This window comes from Bombina bombina, chromosome 2 (assembly GCF_027579735.1).
Source record: "Bombina bombina isolate aBomBom1 chromosome 2, aBomBom1.pri, whole genome shotgun sequence".
Taxonomy (NCBI): Eukaryota; Metazoa; Chordata; class Amphibia; order Anura; family Bombinatoridae; genus Bombina; species Bombina bombina.
In genome coordinates this window covers 1,241,365,037-1,241,387,369 of record NC_069500.1, presented here as the reverse complement: position 1 = coordinate 1,241,387,369, position 22,333 = coordinate 1,241,365,037, and the positions used below count along the sequence as shown (strand labels likewise).

General features: G+C 40.8%; 1 protein-coding gene across 7 annotated transcripts in view; it reads left to right on the top strand.

Moving 5' to 3' along the window:
• Window positions 1-22,333, top strand: part of LIMCH1 (LIM and calponin homology domains 1) — a 655,781-nt gene that overhangs the window by 420,085 nt on the left and 213,363 nt on the right. For all 7 annotated transcript variants that reach the window (XM_053704014.1, XM_053704012.1, XM_053704013.1 and 4 more), the window contains exon 6: window positions 5,805-5,915. In XM_053704014.1, the coding sequence (XP_053559989.1) occupies window positions 5,805-5,915 (111 nt within the window). The remainder of the gene's footprint in view (window positions 1-5,804; window positions 5,916-22,333) is intronic.

The window sequence follows — 22,333 nt, the reverse complement described above, 5'->3', positions numbered from 1 at the left end:
GCCAATACATGTATATTGCAAATATGTTTCTATTCAAAGACATTATTTATGTGCATTAAAATTTTGACCGGAATGTCCCTTTAAGGGCTGGTGTTGAGAAACACTGTGCAACAGGAACTATAGAAGTCAGTTATATTCTTCTTAAACGGGGAGAGTCCACAGCTGAATTAATTACTTTTGGGAAATAAAGAACCTGGCCACCAGGAAGAGACAAAGACACCCCAGTCAAAGTCTTAAATACCTCCCCCACTTCCCTCATCCCCCAGTCATTCTTTGCCTTTCGTCACAGGAGGTTGGCAGAGAAGTGTCGGAAGATTCAAGTTTAGTCTCTTATGGAGGGTAGTACTCTTCAGAATAGGAATGGAGTTTTATGTAGTCCTGTCAGCCTCTCAGTGAGAGCATGGATGAGTCCGGACATGCAGGTAGAGTCTTTCTGCGAAACCATCCCGACTCATATCAACACCTCCTTAAGGAATTAGCGTTGACAAGTTTCGCTGCCTGCTTTCTTCACTCAAGTCCATGTCAGAAGCGGTGCTACTATCTGTCACACTTGAAGGGCCGTGTTCCTGTTCCACAGCGTAGATTCCAGTAAGATCGATTAATTTTACTTTCAGTATGAGAATGTAATGTAAATGAAGAAGTCAGGGTCTCAGTGGGACTCCTTTTATCTTTATGGAATCAAGGACTTATATCTCCTGAGGGGGGTTATTGAACAGGTGGGAATTTAATCATGTTTATGTGATTCTGTCTGCTAATGTGTAGTGATGCTTGGGCTCGTGGCTATTTCGGAACATACCGGCCTTTTTTGTCAGGCTGCCTGGTCCTTGTGGACTGGCGCGCTTTTCTTTGGCCTACACGGTGCACCTTGTGACCAGGCATGGTCATGTTTTCTATCTCCATTTCCATATTCCTGACCGTGAGGCGACGTAGAGTCTGTTTTGCTAGTTGTCTGGGTCATAAGAGGTGGTAAGTGCCCCAGCCATTGGGGGTGTAAGGTGCAGTTTATTTTTTATCCATAATTTCAATCACCGAGTTATGGAGGATTTTGATTCAGATTCTACTTCTTGAGAAGAATATGAAATGGCCTGGGTGATCCATGCCCATCAGTTATGTTCCGAATGCCACTCTAGAGTACTTTTTTCTGCCAAATTGGGTAACTTAGAGTCCGCTGAGCCATCCGCCCCTGAGGATCCCATATCCTGTGAGGCACGCGCCCTAGAACCTTCTTTTGCTATGCAAGCAGGTGTCCCAAATGCCGTTACCCCTTCCTAGGAAGGTGGCTTGTTTCCTTCAGAGGTTACAACACGGTTCCGCATGGCCATATCTATGGCGTTGGCACATTTACATCTTCCAGGAAGATACTGTCCATTCTTTTCTATTAACCAGGGCTCGTCAAGTGTGGGATTGTCTGGATCCGATCAGCTCTCTGGGGAAGCGGTTTCCTCTGAGGCTTCAGGGGTCCATCCCTCGGGACCAGGGTCATAGTCTGCCCGGCGGGGATAAGTCTTGCCTTTCATTATAGACTGGCTTGCCTTCGTGCCCTGCTGAGGCATGACACAAAGTCCTAATGGGTCTATGGATCCTCATTCCTCCGTTCCAGACGGCAAGCAGGGTTAGACAAATGGGGATGAAGTCAATCTCCTTGTCATCTCCATTTTTTCTTTTTTGAGTATCTTATTCCAGTTTTGAGCTTTGGAAGAATTGGGTCTCTGACCGGCTGGTCCTGTTTGTAAGTCCATTTTTCTTGGGCATTCACCTGTGGGTGCTGCCCTCGTTTACTTTGATCTGGTTAGGATGTATTTTATTTAATTTTGGAAAGCTTATGTCTGTTATAGTTTTCTTTTTGGAAAAATTTCTTCTCTGGATTTGATACTAGCGATTTTGTGGTCGCTTTGGAACTTCCGCGGAAGTTAAATAAAGAGTGTTAGGACTTTTGTTATGTCTATCGTTTATTTTGTCTATCCCTACTAGGGCTTTGACTTTTCTATGGCTTGGACAGATCTGAAGTGCCTTATGTATCAGGCTGATCCTGTTCGGGCATTAGTTTTTCTGTTCCTTGAGGTCTATATCTCCCACGTGGTGCCCGTTCTAACTGCCTGGCCCGGTTGGGGTGCTGTTTTGCTTCCTCTGGGAAGAGTTTGTTTTCTTGTTTTTACATGTTATAGGAGGCCTTTCGTTCCTAGACGTCAGGCTGGTCCACGTTGATTCCTTTGGGTGGGGCATCAAAGGGGATTGTGCTCAGTCCCCAATGTCCTGCCCCTGCTTGCTGGCGGGGTTACTGAGATCGGATCCTACCGAGGCATACTCTGGGGGTTACTGAGGTCCTTTGGATCAGGAGCTAGAGTTTTTCTTCTTCCCAATGGGGTTGGAAGTTCAGATAACTCCTTGGAAATTCGTGGTACCAGGCTTCGTTTTTTCGTCTCCTCTATTGGTATTTTTGTTTTTGGATTGTCCTTTTTTAATCCTTTCCTTGTCGACGTTACCTCTTCCTTAAAGGGTAGAGGTTGCTCGTGCCTCTTTTTCCCCCTTCCTTGTGGTTGGTTTTCTGGTCATCTGTTTCTGGAAGTCGTACATTTTAGTCTCTACCCCCCCCCCCCCCCACCTATGGTTCTCATCTACTCCTGTATTTTGGAGCGCTGGAGATTGTGTTGTCTCTTTTTTTCCTTCGGTTGCCCCTGCTTAGGCGTTTTCGGTTTGATCTGTCACTCGCCAGAAGTTTAGGATGCTTGTTCATTTGTGAATTGTTGGGGTTTCCGGGAGGTTGATCCCAAAAGGATATTTGGAGACTATATTTTTCTTCTCAAACTAGAATTTTCTACGTTTTTGAGTTCTGTTCTCTTGTAAGTTTTCCTTAGTCTTGAGACTTTGTGAGTGTTTGTGCTCGATCCTTTAGGGGTTAAGCTCTCTGTCTCTGGGATTCTTACATGAGCGTTCAATGTACAAGGTTGCTTGGATGTCGCTGTGATTGCATCTTCTATGGTGCAGGGTATTCTCCGGAGGGGGTAACCCGATGGTTCCTCAGGGGTTGTTAGTTTGAAGCCGGTTCCAGGTTCTGGTTGTCTGGTTTTCTTGTCCTGGACTCTTTTGGGTTTTCTGTGTTCAGATTCCTTAGGGCAGGACTAAGTGGCCTAAGGGATAACTACCCTGCCTAGCAAGCTGAAGGCTTGGAGTTTGAATCCTGCTGTGGCAGCTTTTTTTTTTGGATCTTGGTGGCCCAGTGTTCTGGTTCCAGAATGTCTTCTTATCCACTTCTGGATTTTTTCTCTGTAACGGAGAATTGGAATTTTCTACTCATGTGCAGAACATTTTAATGTGAAATATTTACAGTAAATACATAGTATAACATTATTAAATATGAATATTGCATAAATATGATTTTATGTGTTTTTATCTACTTAACTGCAAAGGGCTCCAATAGAGCATATTCTGTGTGAAAAACATTGGAATGTGAAATAATCATATTTTCATGTCGGGTTAACGCTCTCAAGAATATGTGAACGGGGTTGCGCGCAAGTAGGGTGTTTTCCCCCCACTTTTTTTGCTCCATTGACTTCTATTGGGGAATACTTTAATATGTGCAATATCCTAACTTCGTCTTTTTGCGCACATTGGTTTAGTGCTTGTGCAAAACAGTTTACTTTGAACTTGTAATACCAACGCGCGCAAAAAGCTTAATTATAACGGAGTTAGAGAGCAGGAGCGTTAAATGCAGCCCTAAGTCTTTAAATGCAGATATTTAGACAGCAATGCTCATCCTAAATTAACAGCATTGACTACCATTTACCCAAGAAATTGCCACACAGGGCATAAGATGAATCATCACTTGTTTTAAGGTCTAGTATTTCCTCAGTTATGGAGTATTACCTATTAATACAGGGAGTGCAGAATTATTAGGCAAGTTGTATTTTTGAGGATTAATTTTATTATTGAACAACAACCATGTTCTCAATGAACCCAAAAAACTCATTAATATCAAAGCTGAATATTTTTGGAAGTAGTTTTTAGTTATAGCTATTTTAGGGGGAGAACTGTGTGTGCAGGCGACTATTACTGTGCATAATTATTAGGCAACTTAACAAAAAACAAATATATACCCATTTCAATTATTTATTTTTACCAGTGAAACCAATATAACATCTCAACATTCACAAATATACATTTCTGACATTCAAAAACAAAACAAAAACAAATCAGTGACCAATATAGCCACCTTTCTTTGCAAGGACACTCAAAAGCCTGCCATCCATGGATTCTGTCAGTGTTTTGATCTGTTCACCATCAACATTGCGTGCAGCAGCAACCACAGCCTCCCAGACACTGTTCAGAGAGGTGTACTGTTTTCCCTCCTTGTAAATCTCACATTTGATGATGGACCACAGGTTCTCAATGGGGTTCAGATCAGGTGAACAAGGAGGCCATGTCATTAGATTTTCTTCTTTTATACCCTTTCTTGCCAGCCACGCTGTGGAGTACTTGGACGCGTGTGATGGAGAATTGTCCTGCATGAAAATCATGTTTTTCTTGAAGGATGCAGACTTCTTCCTGTACCACTGCTTGAAGAAGGTGTCTTCCAGAAACTGGCAGTAGGACTGAGAGTTGAGCTTGACTCCATCCTCAACCCGAAAAGGCCCCACAAGCTCATCTTTGATGATACCAGCCCAAACCAGTACTCCACCTGGAGCTCTCTGCCCTTTACCAATCCAGCCACGGGCCCATCCATCTGGCCCATCAAGACTCACTCTCATTTCATCAGTCCATAAAACCTTAGAAAAATCAGTCTTGAGATATTTCTTGGCCCAGTCTTGACGTTTCAGCTTGTGTGTCTTGTTCAGTGGTGGTCGTCTTTCAGCCTTTCTTACCTTGGCCATGTCTCTGAGTATTGCACACCTTGTGCTTTTGGGCACTCCAGTGATGTTGCAGCTCTGAAATATGGCCAAACTGGTGGCAAGTGGCATCTTGGCAGCTGCACGCTTGACTTTTCTCAGTTCATGGGCAGTTATTTTGCGCCTTGGTTTTTCCACACGCTTCTTGCGACCCTGTTGACTATTTTGAATGAAACGCTTGATTGTTCGATGATCACGCTTCAGAAGCTTTGCAATTTTAAGAGTGCTGCATCCCTCTGCAAGATATCTCACTATTTTTTACTTTTCTGAGCCTGTCAAGTCCTTCTTTTGACCCATTTTGCCAAAGGAAAGGAAGTTGCCTAATAATTATGCACACCTGATATAGGGTGTTGATGTCATTAGACCACACCCCTTCTCATTACAGAGATGCACATCACCTAATATGCTTAATTGGTAGTAGGCTTTCGAGCCTATACAGCTTGGAGTAAGACAACATGCATAAAGAGGATGATGTGGTCAAAATACTCATTTGCCTAATAATTCTGCACTCCCTGTATTCAATAGCATTATCTGTTTTAATTGCAAGTATTCACAACTGCAAAAATGTTTGGGTACTCTTTCCGTCTTAAAATAAAGAACATACAAGTCATAAGCAGGACTAAGCATCCAAAACATACTATAATAAGAACAGTATTTGATAAATTAGATCAACTTGAGCACAATTTAGTTGTCTGCACAATGCAAAAGAAAAACTATTTTCAAGATAGTTTGAAAATGGCTTTGACCTTTAAGTGTAGCAGTGTATATCCCTAATCCCACAGTGTAAACATTCTCTGTTTTGTGAAATGCTTTGATGTTGTATTTTTGTATAATTTGTATCACACCCATACATGATTACGTGGTGGTGATTTTATTCATTTACTATTTAGTATTTCTGTTTAACTCCATGTGTTGTTGCAGGTACTGGTCACTGTTTACTGGCTTGGCAAAGTTGCAAACAGCTGTTCTTCATATGATGGAAAAAATTTGGACTTGAAAGAGTTTGAAGGATTGTTGGCACAAATGAGAAAGGTATGTTTTTTTATGTTCTGTTTTTCTAATTCAATCTGTGTGTTTAAGTGATAAAACCTATAGTTCTGGATGTTGTTACTCAAACTGTATCTGTGGTACAGTGTGGCTTGAGCCTTTGTAGGTTGTTGTAATGGATCTGCTATGGTTTCTCATCGTGGTATTATCAGAGCAGGAAATGCCTTATAGATTATTAGTAGGCTTGACACTTTATTTCATACAGGTGGTGAGAGTCAACAATCTATCACTCCTGGCAATTACTCTTCCCTGCCACTGGGAATAGGCAAACCCCAAGAGCTCTATAAAACCCCTCCCACCTCACTGGCAACTCAGTCTTTTCTTTGCCTCCGCTGGAGGAGGTTGAAGAATGAAGATGTGCATTTAATTCTTCAGTGTGAGGTGTTCTCAGACTGAGATGAGACCCATTTCCCCTGAGTGTACAGTGATTGTTGAAAGGATGTATTTGGAGTATGGGTATTTGGCATATTTTCTTTCCAATGACATGGAGAGTCCATAACATCATTCAAATTACTAGTGGGGATATTCAACTCCTGGCCAGCAGGAGAAGGCAAAGAGCACCCCAGCAAAGCTGTTAAGTGTAACTTCCTTTACCAATAATCCCCAGTGATTCTCTTTGCCTCTGTGGAGGTTTTGCAAAGTTGGTGTCTGAAGATTTTAATCCTTTTATGGGTACTTTTCCCTGCAAGCAAGGATTGGGGTCTAGCTGTGTCCACGTCAATCTCTTGAGTAAGAGTAGTGGTGGCTTTTAGCAGTTAAAAGGCGGCGAGGATGTCTTTGCTTTACTTTTAACACTTATCTACCCCTTTGTAGAAAACCATAGTTGGTTACTCTGTTCTTTCTTTTCCTACAGGTCCATGACAGGGAGCAAAGTGCCTGCCACACCTAAAGATCAGCATCTATCATGCAGTTGGATCTAAGGTAAGTGCATTTGCCTATTAGGTACAGAAGGACAGCAGCACTTAAAAGGTTAACCCTCTTTTTTCAGTTCCTTTTTTTTCTGGGACATAAAAATCCTTATGTTTTTAAGGATTCATATTGGGACAATATATTTGGCACACTTAATATGAGCCATTTTTCAAGTCTCAGTAATGAGACTTGACATTTGGCTAAGGTATGTAAGGGGTTATTGGTAAAGGCTATCCTTTATTCTTTAACATGTGGCTATGTATTGAGGCTATGGGCTATTAAGGGCTTATTTGTGTATTAAACGGAAGAGCCATTTTTTTAACTATCACTTCGCACATTTTTTTTCACTTGGAAGAAATATTGTTCAGTTTATTTTAGCCCTGTCATGTGACGCCCACACTTCCAGTTTAGTGGAGCGGTGCCATTGAGACCACAGTAAACATTTGCTATGGAGGAGAGGATCTCCGGCTCTTCTCATGTCAGCTTTATTTGCATCATCTACCCGGATCGTTTAGGAGGGGAGGATCTCTTCAAGGAGTCATTTTCATTAATAAATCATTTCTTTCATTTTGCAATCACTTGTGTCATAGCCATGGACAGGATCAGTCCATCTCTATGAATAAATGTTTACTTTGTTTAAAGGCCCAAATTATTCTGCCTATGCAATTTTGCTCCTCTTGTTTAACCAAGATTTAAGATTAAAATTTAAGGACAAATTACTCCCTTCTGAGCCTACTGTCTCTCAGGATAATGCTCTACGTGACATGCCTCAGCTTTCTCCTCAAACGTCCCAAGCCTTAATTGTTTCTCATACTGTGCCTTCTGTGTCTTCTGTGTTCTCTCATCCACCTGGGGGTGTTTTTTTAACTGGGAATTTTGCTGCTCAGATTTCTTCTGCAGTAACAGCGGCTTTGTCAGCTTTCCCTTCATAGGGTAAGCGTAAGATAAAATCTAAACATCTGCCTGATAGTAAGACTTCTGACTCTAGGTCTGCATTTGCCAATCTTTCTCAGATGTCTGATGAGGAGAATACTTCAGAAGCTTCTGAAGGTGAGAACTCAGACTCTGACACCTTAGCAGAAAAATCTTCAGAAACTCAAGAGGTTCATTTTAGATGTAAGTTTGAACACCTCCGGTTACTACTAAAATAGGTTCTAGCTACTTTAGACGACTCTGAACCTTCAGTTGCTGTCAACCCCACAATGTCTGAACAAAGAAACACAGAGGCATCCAATCGCCTAATACCACAATACCAAGGGACAATCAAAATATGTAAGACTAATACTCACAAACTAATAGCACCAAAAGTGCAAGGAAGCAGACTGGAACCTCACAGTTGCCCAACAAACTGAACAGACGCAGAGATAATTCTGTAGTAGTTCTTCACCAGTGAGGTCCTCCTGGTTCCTAAAGGTGAGGATATAGAGCCAACATAGCCCAGTACAGTTTGTACAAGTGTATATGTATGCAGGGAATATGCACACTTACATGTAGCAAAGCATCTCCAGGTGCAATATACACAGACTGGGACTTATCAGCCGCCCAGCTGACTGTTTCAAAGGTTTCAGCAGATAACATAGCTCCCAAAACCAATGCAGGGGTATAGATGGTTTCCCAGATAAAATCCAGCAGCAAGTGTATTAGTTAAAAGAAATATTTTTATTTAAAAGCAACGCGTTTCTCAGCCTACAACTGGCTGTTTCCTCAGGCTATGAACCCCACAAAGTCTTCTCAATTGCAAAGAGTTTATGATTCCCCATCTTTTGAGGAGGTTTTTCCTGTCCCAAGGAAGATTTCTGAAATTATTGCTCAGGAATGGGATAAGCCAGGGGTTCCTTTTTCCCCTTCCCCTGTTTTTAAGAAGAGGTTTCCTGTTGCTGACTCTATTCATGACTCATGGCGCACTGTTTCTAAAGTAGAAGGAGCAATTTCTACTCTTGCCAAGTGAACTACTATTCCTATAGAGGATAGTTGCTTTTTTAAGGATCCAATGGATAAAAAGCTAGAGGCTTACTTAAAAAAGATGTACACACATAAAGTATTACAGTGGCAACCTGCAGCGAGTATTGCCACAGTTGCAGGTGCTGCATCTTATTGGTGCAATGCCTTGTCCGATCTTATTTCAGAGGAAACTACGGTAGAGGAGATCCAAGATAGGATCAAAGCCCTTAAACTGGCCAATACTTTTATCTGTGATGCAAACATGCAGGTAATTAGACTGGGAGCTAAGATGTCTAGCTTCACCATACTAGCTTTCCGAGCTCTGTGGTTAAAATCTTGGTCGGCTGATGTTTCTTCAAAGGCCAAGCTCTTGGCTTTACCTTATAAGTGTAAAACTCTGTTTGGACCTGGTCTTTTTGAGATAATTTCTGTGATTACCGGTGGAAAGGGATCTTTCCTTCCTCAGGACAAGAATAATAGACCTAGGGGTAGGCAGTCTTCTAATTTTCGTTCCTTTTGCAACTTTAAGGGACAGAGGTCCTTATCTTCCTCCAGGTCCACTTGGAAATCCAATCAGCCGTGGAATAAGGGAAAACAAAACAAGAAGACTTCCCCTGACTCTAATTCAGCATGAAGGGTCTGCCCCTGGTCCGAATTTTGATCAGGTGGGAGACAGGCTTTCTCTTTTTCGACAGGCTTGGATACACAATGTCCCAGATCCATGGGCTGTAGACATAGTATCCCAGGGTTACAGGATAAGATTCAAGTCTTGCCTTCCAAGGGGCAGATTTCTCCTGTCAAGATTGCCCTCAAACCAGGTAAAGAAGGAGGCCTTTTTAAATTGCGTAAAGGACCTATCCTCCCTGGGTGTCATTGTACCAGTTCCTGTAAGGGAACAAGGTCTAGGATTATATTCAAATCTATTTGTGGTTCCCAAATAGGAAGGACCTTTCTGTCCCAACCTAGATCTCAAGTGTCTCAACAAATTCCTCAGGGTTACATCCTTCAAGATGGAAACTATTCGTTCCTTTCTTCCATTGGTCCAGGAGGGTCAGTTCATGACAACCATAGACCTGAAAGACGAGTACCTACATGTTCTCATTCACAGGGATCATCGCCAGTTTCTCAGATTTGCTTTTCTGGACAAGCATTTCCAGTTTGTTGCCCTTCCGTTTGGTCTGGCTATTGCTCCCAGAATAGTCACAAAGGTTCTTGTAGTGTTATTGGCAGTAATCAGATCCCAGGGAATTGCTGTGGTGCCTTATGTAGACAACATTCTGGCTCAGGCGTCATCAACTAGCCCAATCTCATATAGAGATGCTGTTGTCTTTTCTATGCTCCCACAGGTGGAAGGTGAATTCGGAAAAGAGTAATCTAATCCCATCTACCAAAGTGTGTTTCCTAGGGACAATAATAGATTCCCTGTCCATAAACATTTTCCTGACGGAGGTCAGAAAATCCAGACTTCTTGCTTCCTGCCTTTCTCTCCAGTCTGCCTTTCGTCCATCAATGGCTTAATGCATGGAGGTGATTGGTCTGATGGTAGCATCCATGGACATCATTCCTTTTGCTCTGTTCCATCTGTGATTGCTGCAACTTTGTATGCTCCGTCAATGGAACGGAGACCATTCGGATTTATCACAGAGAATATATCTGGACTCTCTAACAAGAGACTCTCTCTCGTGGTGGATGTCGCCTCAGTGGCTTACATCAACCACCAGGGAGGAACTCGGAGTTCTTTAGCCATGAAGGAGGTGACTCGCATTCTGCAGTGGGCCAAAGCCAACGATTGTCTATCTGCCATCCACATTCCAGGAGTGGACAACTGGGAGGCAGATTTTCTAAACAGACAGACCTTCCATCCCAGGGAGTGTGCTCTCCATCCGGAAGTGTTCTCTCAGATAACCCTCAGGTGGGGGTTCCAGAGTTGAATCTGATGGTGTCCCGCCAAAACGCCAAGGTTCCAAAGTACGGTTCAAGGTCAAGAAATCCTCAGGACGTTCTGATAGATGCTCTAGCGGTTCCTTGGAGGTTTTCTCTGGCATACCTGTTTCCTCCGTTTGCTCTCCTTCCATGAGTCATTGCTCGTATCAAACAGGAGATTGCATTGGTGATCCTAATAGCTCCTGCATGGCCTAGCAAGATCTGGTTCGGGGATATGGTAAGGATGTCATCTCTACCCCCTTGGAGGTTACCTCAGAGGAAGGACCTTCTAATTCAGGGTCCTTTCCTCCATCCAAACCTAGATTCTCTGAAGCTAACTGCTTGGAGATTGAATGCCTAGTTCTGTCTAGACATGGTTTTTCTGAAGCGGTCATTAAAAATATGCTTCAGGCTCTCAAACCTGTTGCTCGCAAGATTTACCATAAGATATTGCATAAATATCTTTATTGGTGCAAATATAAGGGGTTCTCCTGGAGCCGGGTGAGGATTCCCACAGATTTTGTCTTTTCTTCACGATGGCCTAGAGAAGGGTCTATCGGTCAGTACTCTAAAGGGTCAGATTTCTGCATTATCTATCATTTTGCACAAATGTCTGGCAGACTTACCAGTTGTTCAAGCCTTTGTTCAGGCCCTGGTTAGAATCATGCCTGTGTTTAAACCTGTTGCTCCCCCGTGGAGCCTTAATCTAGTTCTTAAAGTTTTGCAGCAGGCTTCATTTGAGCCAATGCATGTTGTTGATATAAAATTGTTATCTGGGAAGGTTTTGTTTCTTGTTGCTATTTTTCTTCTGCTCGCAGAGTGTCTGAGCTTTCAGCTCTGAAGTGTGATTCCCTGTAACTTATTTTTCATGCAGATAAGGCGGTCCTTCGTACTAAATTGGGTTTTCTCCCTAAGGTGGTGCTGGATCAAAACATTATTCAGGAAATTGTTGTTCCTTCTTTTTGTCCTAATCCTTCTCATAAGGAATATCTTTTGCATAACTTGGATGTTGTGTGGGCTCTAAAATTTTACTTACAAGCTACTAAAGATTTTTAGCAGTCTTCTGTCTTGTTTGTTGTTTTCTCTGGAAAGCGTAAGGGTCAGAAGGCTACTTCTACTACTCTGTCTAACTGGTTGAGAAGTTTGATTCGTTTGGCTTATGAGACTGCTGGACAGCAGCCTCCTGAAAGAATTACAGCTCATTCCACTAGGGCTGTCTCCTCTTCTTGGGCTTTCAAAAATGAAGCTTCTGTGGAACAAATTTGCAAGGCGGCATCATAGTCCTCTCTGCATACTTTTTTATCAAATTCTACAAATTTGATACATTTTGCCTCTGCTGAGGCTTCTTTTGGGAGAAAGGTTCTTCAAGCGGTGGTGCCTTGTGTTTAGGTCCTCCTGCCTTTTTCTCCCTCCCTGTTCATTCCGTGTCCTCTAGCTTGGGTATTGGTTCCCACTAGTAATTGGAATGTCGTGGACTCTCCATGTCATAGGAAAGAAAACTAAATTTATGCTTACCTGATACATTTCTTTCTTTCGACATGGAGAGTCCACGACCCCACCCTCTTTTTCATTATAATTCGGCAGATTCTTTTAGTAAACCCTCAGGCACCTTTTCACTCTTGTGTTTCTTCTTTTTCCATTTTACTTTGGCTGAATGACTGGGGATTATGGGTAAGGGAAATTACACTAAACAGCTTTGCTGGGGTGCTATTTGCCTCCTCCTGCTGGCCAGGAGTTGAATATCCCCACTAGTAATTGGAATGACGTTGTGGACTCTCCATATCTGGAAAGAAATACATTTATCAGGTAAGCATTTTGTTTTTCACCTGTTGGGATTTAGTCACAAGCCTTTCTACAGGTGTTACAGGGACTTGTCCTTCGCCTCCTCCTGTTGGTTTGTCAATATACTCTTATTCCAGATCCTCTGCTGTTATGTTTAACAGCTGGTTTTGGCTCCCTACTGGTTTCTCTGAATATTTAATTAGTATACCCCTGAATATTTTAAAAGACTGTCTGGTGAGGAATATGTTGAAACCTATATTAAGAATAACAAGTATGAACTATTTGAACGCTTTCACGTACTAAAATCCCATTTTTGAGTTTGTCATCCACCTTTTTGCATTTTGATTTGATGCACCTGTCTATTTGTATTTTATGAACCTGTGACTTTTAGGTTTTCCCTATCACATTAGATACTGATACATTACTATATTTATATATTTATTATTGTGTTATAATTTTAGAATCATTTGTATATTTATAATTTATATGTTCAGGAGTGGCCACATCCGGATAATTTTAGCGCTTTGTTTTCCATAATCATGCATCTTTGATTTTACCTATTTGTTTATTTTTTAATTAAAGTATATAACTTTTTATTTTGCACTTTTAAGTTGGATCTCATTCTTATATTTCATACTTGTTATTCTTAATATAGGTTTTAACATACTAATTAAATATTCAGAGGTATAGCAATTGCTTTTTCAGCGCTCCCTTATAACCCCCTTCTTTTTTTTTGCCTTATTTATCTTAGTATATGTAGAAGGTCATATACCACAATAAGGGTAGCTTTTTTTTCCTATTTTTGGCGCAGTTTTTATATACCCACTGTATCCACTCCCTACTGGTTTCCCCCAGTAGTAAGGTGCCAAATAGTGAGTTCTATATATTTTGTATTATTTGGCACTGTATAAGCCTCTTTACGGTTATTGCTCTCTCTCTCTCTATATATATATATATATATATATATATATATATATATATATATATATATATATATATATGTATATGACCTTAGGACAGATATATATTTTTTTTGTTATTTCCCCCTTTTAAAAAGTTTTTTTTATGTATTTGTAATTATGCTTTATGTACATTTTTTTTTTAATACTTACTGGGATTTTGCGTGCATATAATTTTAAACCCACACTGAGTTTTTCACGTTCATAGATTTTTTGATGTTGGCTTTTAGGCTGGCATTTTAGCATGCTTTTTTTTTTGTATGACGCCAGATTGACGAGTGCTTCATCTTTTAAATACGCAGTCTAGATAACAGGCTGGGTGTTGCCGCATCTCTACTAGGATTTTTGAATTTGTAAGTTAAGAGTTTCTTTCAGAGGGGCTGTTTCCCTTTTGTCAATAGCTCTTTTAGCTAAGGTTTTACCTCTGGCAAACTTATGGAATAAGGGTCAGATTACAAATGGAGTGCTGCACACATGTCTCCGTGCTCCTATTATTTCTCTTGTAAGGTGTATCCAGTCCACGGATCATCCATTACTTGTGGGATATTCTCATTCCCAACAGGAAGTTGCAAGAGGACACCCACAGCAGAGCTGTTATATAGCTCCTCCCCTAACTGCCATATCCAGTAATTCTCTTGCAACTCTCAACACGCATGGAGGTAGTAAGAGAGAGTGGTGAAATATAGTTAGTTTTTTATCTTCAATCAAAGCTTCTAAATTCCTGCCGTGTTCTTCATTCCATTCCGCGCCCTTCGGTGGCTCAGTGCATGGAAGTAATCGACTTAATGGTAACGGCAATGGACATAGTGCCGTTTGCACGCCTACATCTCAGACCGCTGCAACTATGCATGCTCAGTCAGTGGAATGGGGATTACACAGATTTGTCCCCTCTACTAAATCTGGATCAAGAGACCAGGGATTCTCTTCTCTGGTGGCTATCTCGGGTCCATCTGTCCAAAGGTATGATCTTTCGCAGGCCAGATTGGACAATTGTAACAACAGATGCCAGCCTTCTAGGTTGGGGTGCAGTCTGGAACTCCCTGAAGGCTCAGGGATCGTGGACTCAGGAGGAGACACTCTTTCCAATAAATATTCTGGAAGAGCGATATTCAATGCTCTCCAGGCTTGGCCTCAGTTAGCAACTCTGAGGTACATCAGATTTCAGTCGGACAACATCACGACTGTGGCTTACATCAACCATCAAGGGGGAACAAGAAGTTCCCTAGCGATGTTAGAAGTCTCAAAGATAATTCGCTGGGCAGAGACTCACTCTTGCCACCTATCAGCTATCCATATCCCAGGTGTAGAGAACTGGGAGGCGGATTTTTTAAGTCGTCAGACTTTTCATCCGGGAGAGTGGGAACTCCATCCGGAGGTGTTTGCACAATTGATTCATCGTTGGGACAAACCAGAACTGGATCTCATGGCGTCTCGCTAGAACGCCAGGCTTCCTTGTTACGGATCCAGGTCCAGGGATCCCAAGGCGACGCTAATAGATGCTGTAGCAGCGCCCTGGTTTTTCAACCTGGTTTATGTGTTTCAACCGTTTCCTCTGCTCCCTCGACTGATTGCCAAGGTCAAGCAGGAGAGCGCATCAGTGATTTTGATAGCGCCTGCGTGGCCACGCAGGACCTGGTATGCAGATCTGGACCTTCTACTTTAGGGTCCTTTCAACCATCCAAATCTAATTTCTCTGAGACTGACTGCCTGGAGATTCAGTCAGTCATTGATACCTTAATACAGGCACGAAAGCCTGTCACCAGGAAAATTTACCATAAAATATGGCGTACATATCTTTATTGGTGTGAATCCAAGGGTTAGGATTCCCAGGATATTATCTTTTCTCCAAGATGGTTTGGAAAAAGGATTGTCAGCTAGTTCCTTAAAAGGACAGATTTCTGCTCCGTCTATTCTTTTGCACAAGCGTCTGGCAGATGTTCCAGACGTTCAGGCATTTTGTCAGGCTTTGGTTAGAATCAAGCCTGTGTTTAAACCTGTTGCTCCCCCATGGAGCTTAAATTTGGTTCTTAAGGTTCTTCAAGGAGTTCCGTTTGAACCTCTACATTCCATAGATATCCAACTTTTATCTTGGAAAGTTCTGTTTTTGGTAGCTATTTCCTCGGCTAGTAGAGTCTCCGAGTTATCTGCTTTACAATGTGATTCTCCTTATCTGATCTTCCATATGGATAAGGTAGTCCTGCGTACCAAACCAAGGTTTTTACCTAAGGTGGTATCTAACAAGAATATCAATCAAGAGATTGTTGTTCCATCCTTGTGTCCTAATCCTTCTTCAAAGAAGGAACGTCTATTACACAATCTGGACGTGGTTCGTGCTTTAAAGTTTTACTTTCAAGCTACTAAAGATTTTCGTTAAACATCTGCTTTGTTTGTTGTCTACTCTGGACAGAGGAGAGGTCAAAAGGCTTCGGCAACCTCTCTTTCTTTATGGCTAAGAAGCATATTCCGCTTAGCCTATGAGACTGCTGGCCAGCAGCCTCCTGAAAGGATTACAGCTCATTCTACTAGAGCTGTGGCTTCCACTTGGGCCTTTAAAAATGAGGCTTCTGTTGAACAGATTTGCAAAGCGGCGACTTGGTCTTCGCTTCATACTTTTTCAAAATTCTACAAATTTGATACTTTTGCTTCTTCGGAGGCTATTTTTGGGAGAAAGGTTTTGCAGGCAGTGGTACCTTCCATTTAAGTACCTGCCTTGTCCCTCCCTTCATCCGTGTACTTTAGCTTTGGTATTGGTATCCCACAAGTAATGGATGATCCGTGGACTGGATACACCTTACAAGAGAAAACACAATTTATGCTTACCTGATAAATTTATTTCTCTTGTGGTGTATCCAGTCTACGGCCCGCCCTGTCATTTTAAGGCAGGTAATTTTTTAATTTAAACTACAGTCACCACTGCACCGTATGGTTTTTCCTTTCTCTGCGTGTTTTCGGTCGAATGACTGGATATGGCAGTTAGGGGAGGAGCTATATAACAGCTCTGCTGTGGGTGTCCTCTTGCAACTTCCTGTTGGGAATGAGAATATCCCACAAGTAATGGATGATCCGTGGACTGGATACACCACAAGAGAAATAAATTTATCAGGTAAGCATAAATTGTGTTTTTGCTCTTATTTCTTTTCCTACCTCTTTTTCTTAGCTATAGGTAAGAGTTGCCAGTGAGGTGGGAGGGGTTATATAGAGCTCTTGGGGTTTGGGAATCTTTGCCCCTCTTAGTGGAAGGGAAGAGTAATTCCCTGGAGTAATGGATCGTAGACTCTCACCACCATGAAAGAAATTAATTTATCAGAAAAGTAAAAAATATTTTCCCCCTGCTATTTCCATGTGAGTCACTCGCATGTGAGATACAGAACATATATAATTCCCGATATTACTGTGCGTGCAAGATTGGCAACCAATCTCCCTTCCATGAATGTCAGATCTTCTGAGCATCTGGTGCTCTCTATCCTCCTCATCACTTTAAGCACATGGTACAGAAAATCAGCATTTAGTGTCTTTCTGTCTGCACTGCACCCATTGCACACTCGCTCTCTTCCATACAATTGATGCAGTGTAGCCCTAATGATCTCTCTCTTCCCTGCACTTCAGTTAGAAACTGTCATCCGTATATTAGTTGATTGGGAAAATTTACATTTTCTCTGGAAAGAAGGAATGAGCACAAGTCAGGCAACACATTTGTCATTTTGTAGGTAAAGTGCAGTAATAGGAGGCAGGGGAGGCAGCGCCTCCCCTGTCAAATCATAAAAAGAGGTTTTAATGATTAATTAAAAAAAAAAGTTGAGTGGTTTTCAGTTTTAATTTTTTTTTACCAGGCCCCCCCCACGAGACCACCCCCACACCCCCTCCCTCCGCCGGCGCCACCAGATGCAAACCCAGTATCATAATCTGATTATTCCTCATCCATGTTGCGCAATTAAGAGGCAGTGAACCGTTCAGCTGCCCTGCATTGATTGCGTAACATGGATGCTATATAGTGTTCTTAGCTTACTATGAGCTAGCGCCACCCAGTGGTATCTCACCGGGCCCATACCACGCTCCAATAGATGCGGTTCTCAAAACCGCCTCTATGATGGAGCTAATCCAGATAGCCAATCGGCTATCAGCACTGCCTGGGAGGGGTGCCGAGCTTGGATATGAGTGACGTTGCACGCACTGCTAGTACTGGCATTGGCGGGACCAGTAGTGAATCAGGAGGGAGCTGCAGCAGATTGCAAAATCCTCACGTGTATCGGTGTGTGTCCTGTGTCGTAGTCGCCGGTCGGACAACAGCACTAGTAGTGAGTGAGAGAGAGACACAGCCGTCACTGTGTTGTTGCAGCAGGAGAGAGCTGACAGAGAGAGGGAGAGAGGGTGCTGCGAGCCAATTGCGGTCAGACTTGTGGTGTTTAGTGGACTCCGGAGCTCAGCTGCCCAGCCCCACACCCCAGTGCCCATTACCAGCAATTTAAGCAAAGTATGATATTATGCCTTATTGCCTTTTAACTTTAAGCACTATTAGCAGAGCCAGTTAGTGTAAGTGACTGTTAGCATTAGCAACCAGATTTCATTGCTTAATAAAATTATATAAGTAAAGCAGCCACCATTATGGATATCAAAGGTTCATGCTGTGTTGTTTGAATATCTCACATCACAGCATGAACCTTTGATATTATCCATATAATGGTGGCTGATTTACTTATTATATAATTTTATTAAGCAATGCAATCTGCTAATGCTAACAGCTATTATTTTAGACATGTTCAGAATAGTTGTTGCAACCTCATGTGATGAAAAACTATATCATGTCTATACATGACTGATAGTAAGTTTTTATTCTTTAGGTAATACAAGCATATTCTGTAAAGAAGTAGATAGAATATAGAAAACAGTGGCTTATAGATGATTATTTTATTCATCTATGTCGCAGCATATTTTTGTGTTCCAACTTTAAATATAACTACAATGATTTGAGAGTTTTGATTCTTTCAGTACAAATGGGCACCAGCAGAAACTGTCACTGCCTGTGCTTCATAAACACATGGTTATTAATTCATATAATAGTATTATACAGTCTACCCTGACAATGAAGGAGTTAACACATGGCTACATAAGCCACCCCCGTTCATGTAAAAATTTCAAAATCAAAACTTAACCCATCCTGTTAATATACAGTGTAAGCTATGGTCATTTTAAAAGACAACTCTTTGCTCACCTGAATAAAAAGTTACAACTGGGCTCCAACTCATCTCTTCTCAGATCAGAATAGTGCAGCTTTCCTGCAGGTCTGGCAACTCATTTTTTCAATTAAAAGTTAAACAGTGTATTAAAAATTAACTTATTGCTGGGTGTATGAGGTGAAGTTTGCGTTTCCCCAGGCATGAGGCTACAAGTCTTCACTTCTGCTCATGTGCCTTAGTAAATCTAGGGTTTAGGTGCAAGATTTATTGGTATTTGTTTCATATGAGCCCCCTGTGTAGCCTGTTCTGTAATTAGAGACCATAATTTAAATGTCAAAATATCTCACATGATGTGAGATATTTTAACATTTAAATTATGGTCTCTAATAATAGCTGTTAGCAATTAGCCACCATTATATGGATATCAAAGGTTCATGCTGTGATGCGAGATGTTTCTAACATCACAGCATGAACCTTTGATATCCATAATGGTGGCTGCTTTACTTAAATAATTTTATTAAGCAATCTGCTAATGCTAACAGCTATTTTTAGAGACCATAATTTAAAGGGACATGCAACACAAATTTTTTCTTTCACGATTTAGAAAGAGCATGACATTTTAAATAACTTTCTAATTTACTTCTATTATCTAATTTGCTTCATTCTCTTGATATCCTTTACTGAAAAGCATATCTAGATAGGCTTAGTAGTTGGTGATTGGAGGCTACTCATGTGATGCCTTGTGTGATTGGCTCACCCATGTGCATTGCTATTTCTTCAACAATGGATATCTAAAGAATGAAGCAAATTAGATAATAGAAGTAAATTGGAATGTTGTTAAAAATCGTATTATCTACCTGAATCCTAAAAGAAAAATGTGGGGTTTAGTGTCCCTTTCAATGTTAGAATCTGCACAATTTCAGAGCTTTGTCAGGCTATGAATTTTTTGTCAGAAATTCCTTGGATACTCAAACACCTCAATATGCAGTTGCACAGCACAGTTTGCATTTAATGACAGGTGGAAGGCTGGAAGCAAATAAATAAATAAGTACCACTTTATCTCCTTGTGCAACAACAACAAAAAATCTCAGGTTTTACTATAAAGCGCAGTTAGCTAAGCTTTTATTTCTAGCAAGTGGCATGCTAGATAGTATCTGACAAATATGCTTTAAATACTATCCATAACCAATTTCCTATTTTACATTGCATTGTTGCAGTAGACGGATTGAGTGCCAGTTGCATTGCCACTGTCGAGTCTCGACTCAGCCGAGCTGCCTAGGACTCAAAGAGTAAGAGGAGCTGCTGACCTGCCTCAGTGCCTAGTGCCACTGCCCTAGAGGATGCGGTTATAATTACGTTAACTTTAAGTAATTATTTATTTATTTTTGCTTCCAGCCTTCTGCCTGTTATTAAGTGCAAACTGTGCTGTGCAGCTGCATATTGAGGTATGCACTGTTTCAGCTATAATTAAAACCTGCCCTGTTGGAGGTACTTGTGGCCCACGGTATATGTCTTTCTCAGGTGTATCATATCTAGTGTCTCACCAGCCTCTGACCTCACCGCATGTCACGGCTTTAAAGGGACAGTCAAGTCAAAGTTAAACTTTCATGATTTAGATAGAGCATGTAATTTTACACAACTTTCCAGTTTACGCCAGTTATCTACTTTGCTTCATTCTCTTAGTATCCTTTGTTGAAAAGCATACCTAGGTAGGCTCAGGAGCAGCATTGCATTACCTGGAGACAGCTAACTGCTGATAAGTGACTAGTGAAACACTGATTAGTGAAACACATTTGATAACAGAGGTAAATTGGAAAGTTGTTTAAAATCACAAGCTCTATCTAAATCATGAAGAAAAAAAAACTTGTTTTTTGTTTCCATTTAAGGATCTTGGAAGCTCATTTACTGTTAGACACTTTTTGCAGAATATGTTGCGTAATGAGTCTGTCTTGTAGGATGAAGGTGCATTCTACACAAGTCTTCCTTAATTTAATTAACCAGGAAATCACATTCATACATGTTTGTTTTTATATTCAGTAGATTTGGGAGTTATTTATATCTTAAAACTCCACACTTTCTTTTTCCGGTATGTTATACTAGTTTGTTATTGCTGTTACACATAGTCAATTATGGGATACCAATTAGTTCCTTACTGTTTAATTTTATTCGGTTGCTATTCTAATCTCTGCTGAGCATTCAGAAACACTGAATTTGTTTGCTGCCAAGCCTCTGCTGATCTTCTCTGGTTCATATAATTTGGCAGATAAAGAGCTCTAATTTGTTGGGAAAGCAGTAAACACAAAGTGCACGTGTTAATTTCGGTTCCCGACAATCACTCAATTCCAGTGCGTAATGGAACAGGATTTCCAAGTTCCTTCTGCAGTCATTTCTGCAAACCTTTGCACATTACCTTTTGCTAATCAGAAGTGAATGGGTTCAAATGTGGTCATGGATGTTAAAGGGACAATAATGCCAAAAAATTTCTTTCACGATTCAGGTAGAGAATACAATTTTAAACAACATTCCAATTTACTTCTATTATCTAATTTGCTTCATTCTTTAGATATCTTTTGTTGAACAAAATAGCAATGCGCATAGATGAGCCAATCACATGAGGAATCTATGTGCAACCACCAATCAGCAGATACTGAGCCTATCTAGACATGCTTTTAAGCAAAGGATATCAAAAGAATGAAGCAAATTAGATAATTTAAGTAAATTAGAAAGTTGTTTAGAATTGTATTCTCTTTCTAAATCATTAAAGAAAAAAATTGAGTTTCATGTCCCTTTAAATACCGCTGTAGTACTGTGGCGAAAAAAAACAATGCTTAACTATGTGGCAAGGGAGCTTATAATTTCAGGTGGTACAAGAGATTTTAGTTGGTTTATTATGGCGTGTATATATATATATATATATATATATATATATATATATATATATATATATATAAAAATCAGGTGTGCAAGACACCTATTATCCATTTGCCAATTACTATTGGGAATAAGTAGTCTCTAGACCAGCAAAACTTTAAAGGGGGAAGAGCTTTGTACTGAATATACACTGGGCTATTATTAAACCACATATATTAAGGTTATGCAATAAGGGGGTGTTAATCAAGGGTTAAAGAGTATACAGGCCCTTCTCAAATCTGCATGACTATAATTATAAATGCCAACACTCTTCTGGGGTAGAATATATATCGGGGGAGTATTAGAATATAACTAAACAGGACCTCCTTTAGGCCTTGAGAGCATATAATGAGGAGAGGGTAAAGAAAAGAGAAAAAATCATAGCATAGTATATATGATATGTATTGTGGGTATCTATACTTAAACCAATCATGCAGTTGAACAATGCTTAACAATTTCTATTTATGTATACACATTTAAATATAATAACTGACCCAATCTGCTAGCAGGGTCCCTTCAATCTTATATCCAGCAACCTTACCATATGGGTATGGGCCCTATACCCCACGGCAAGGCAAAATGCAATATTTGGTATACACGCTATATGCAATATGCAATAATCCCCACTTTTCAACATATAGTCTATGGCGTTCTACATCAGTGTAATTTTCCTTAGCTCTTTATATATAGCGAGTTCAATCCTTTTAATAGATCTAGCGCAAAAAGAATAAAATAAGAAGGATATAGATGCCCCACGTCATACCATGTCAATCCCCATTATATATTGCATATTCTAAACACTCAA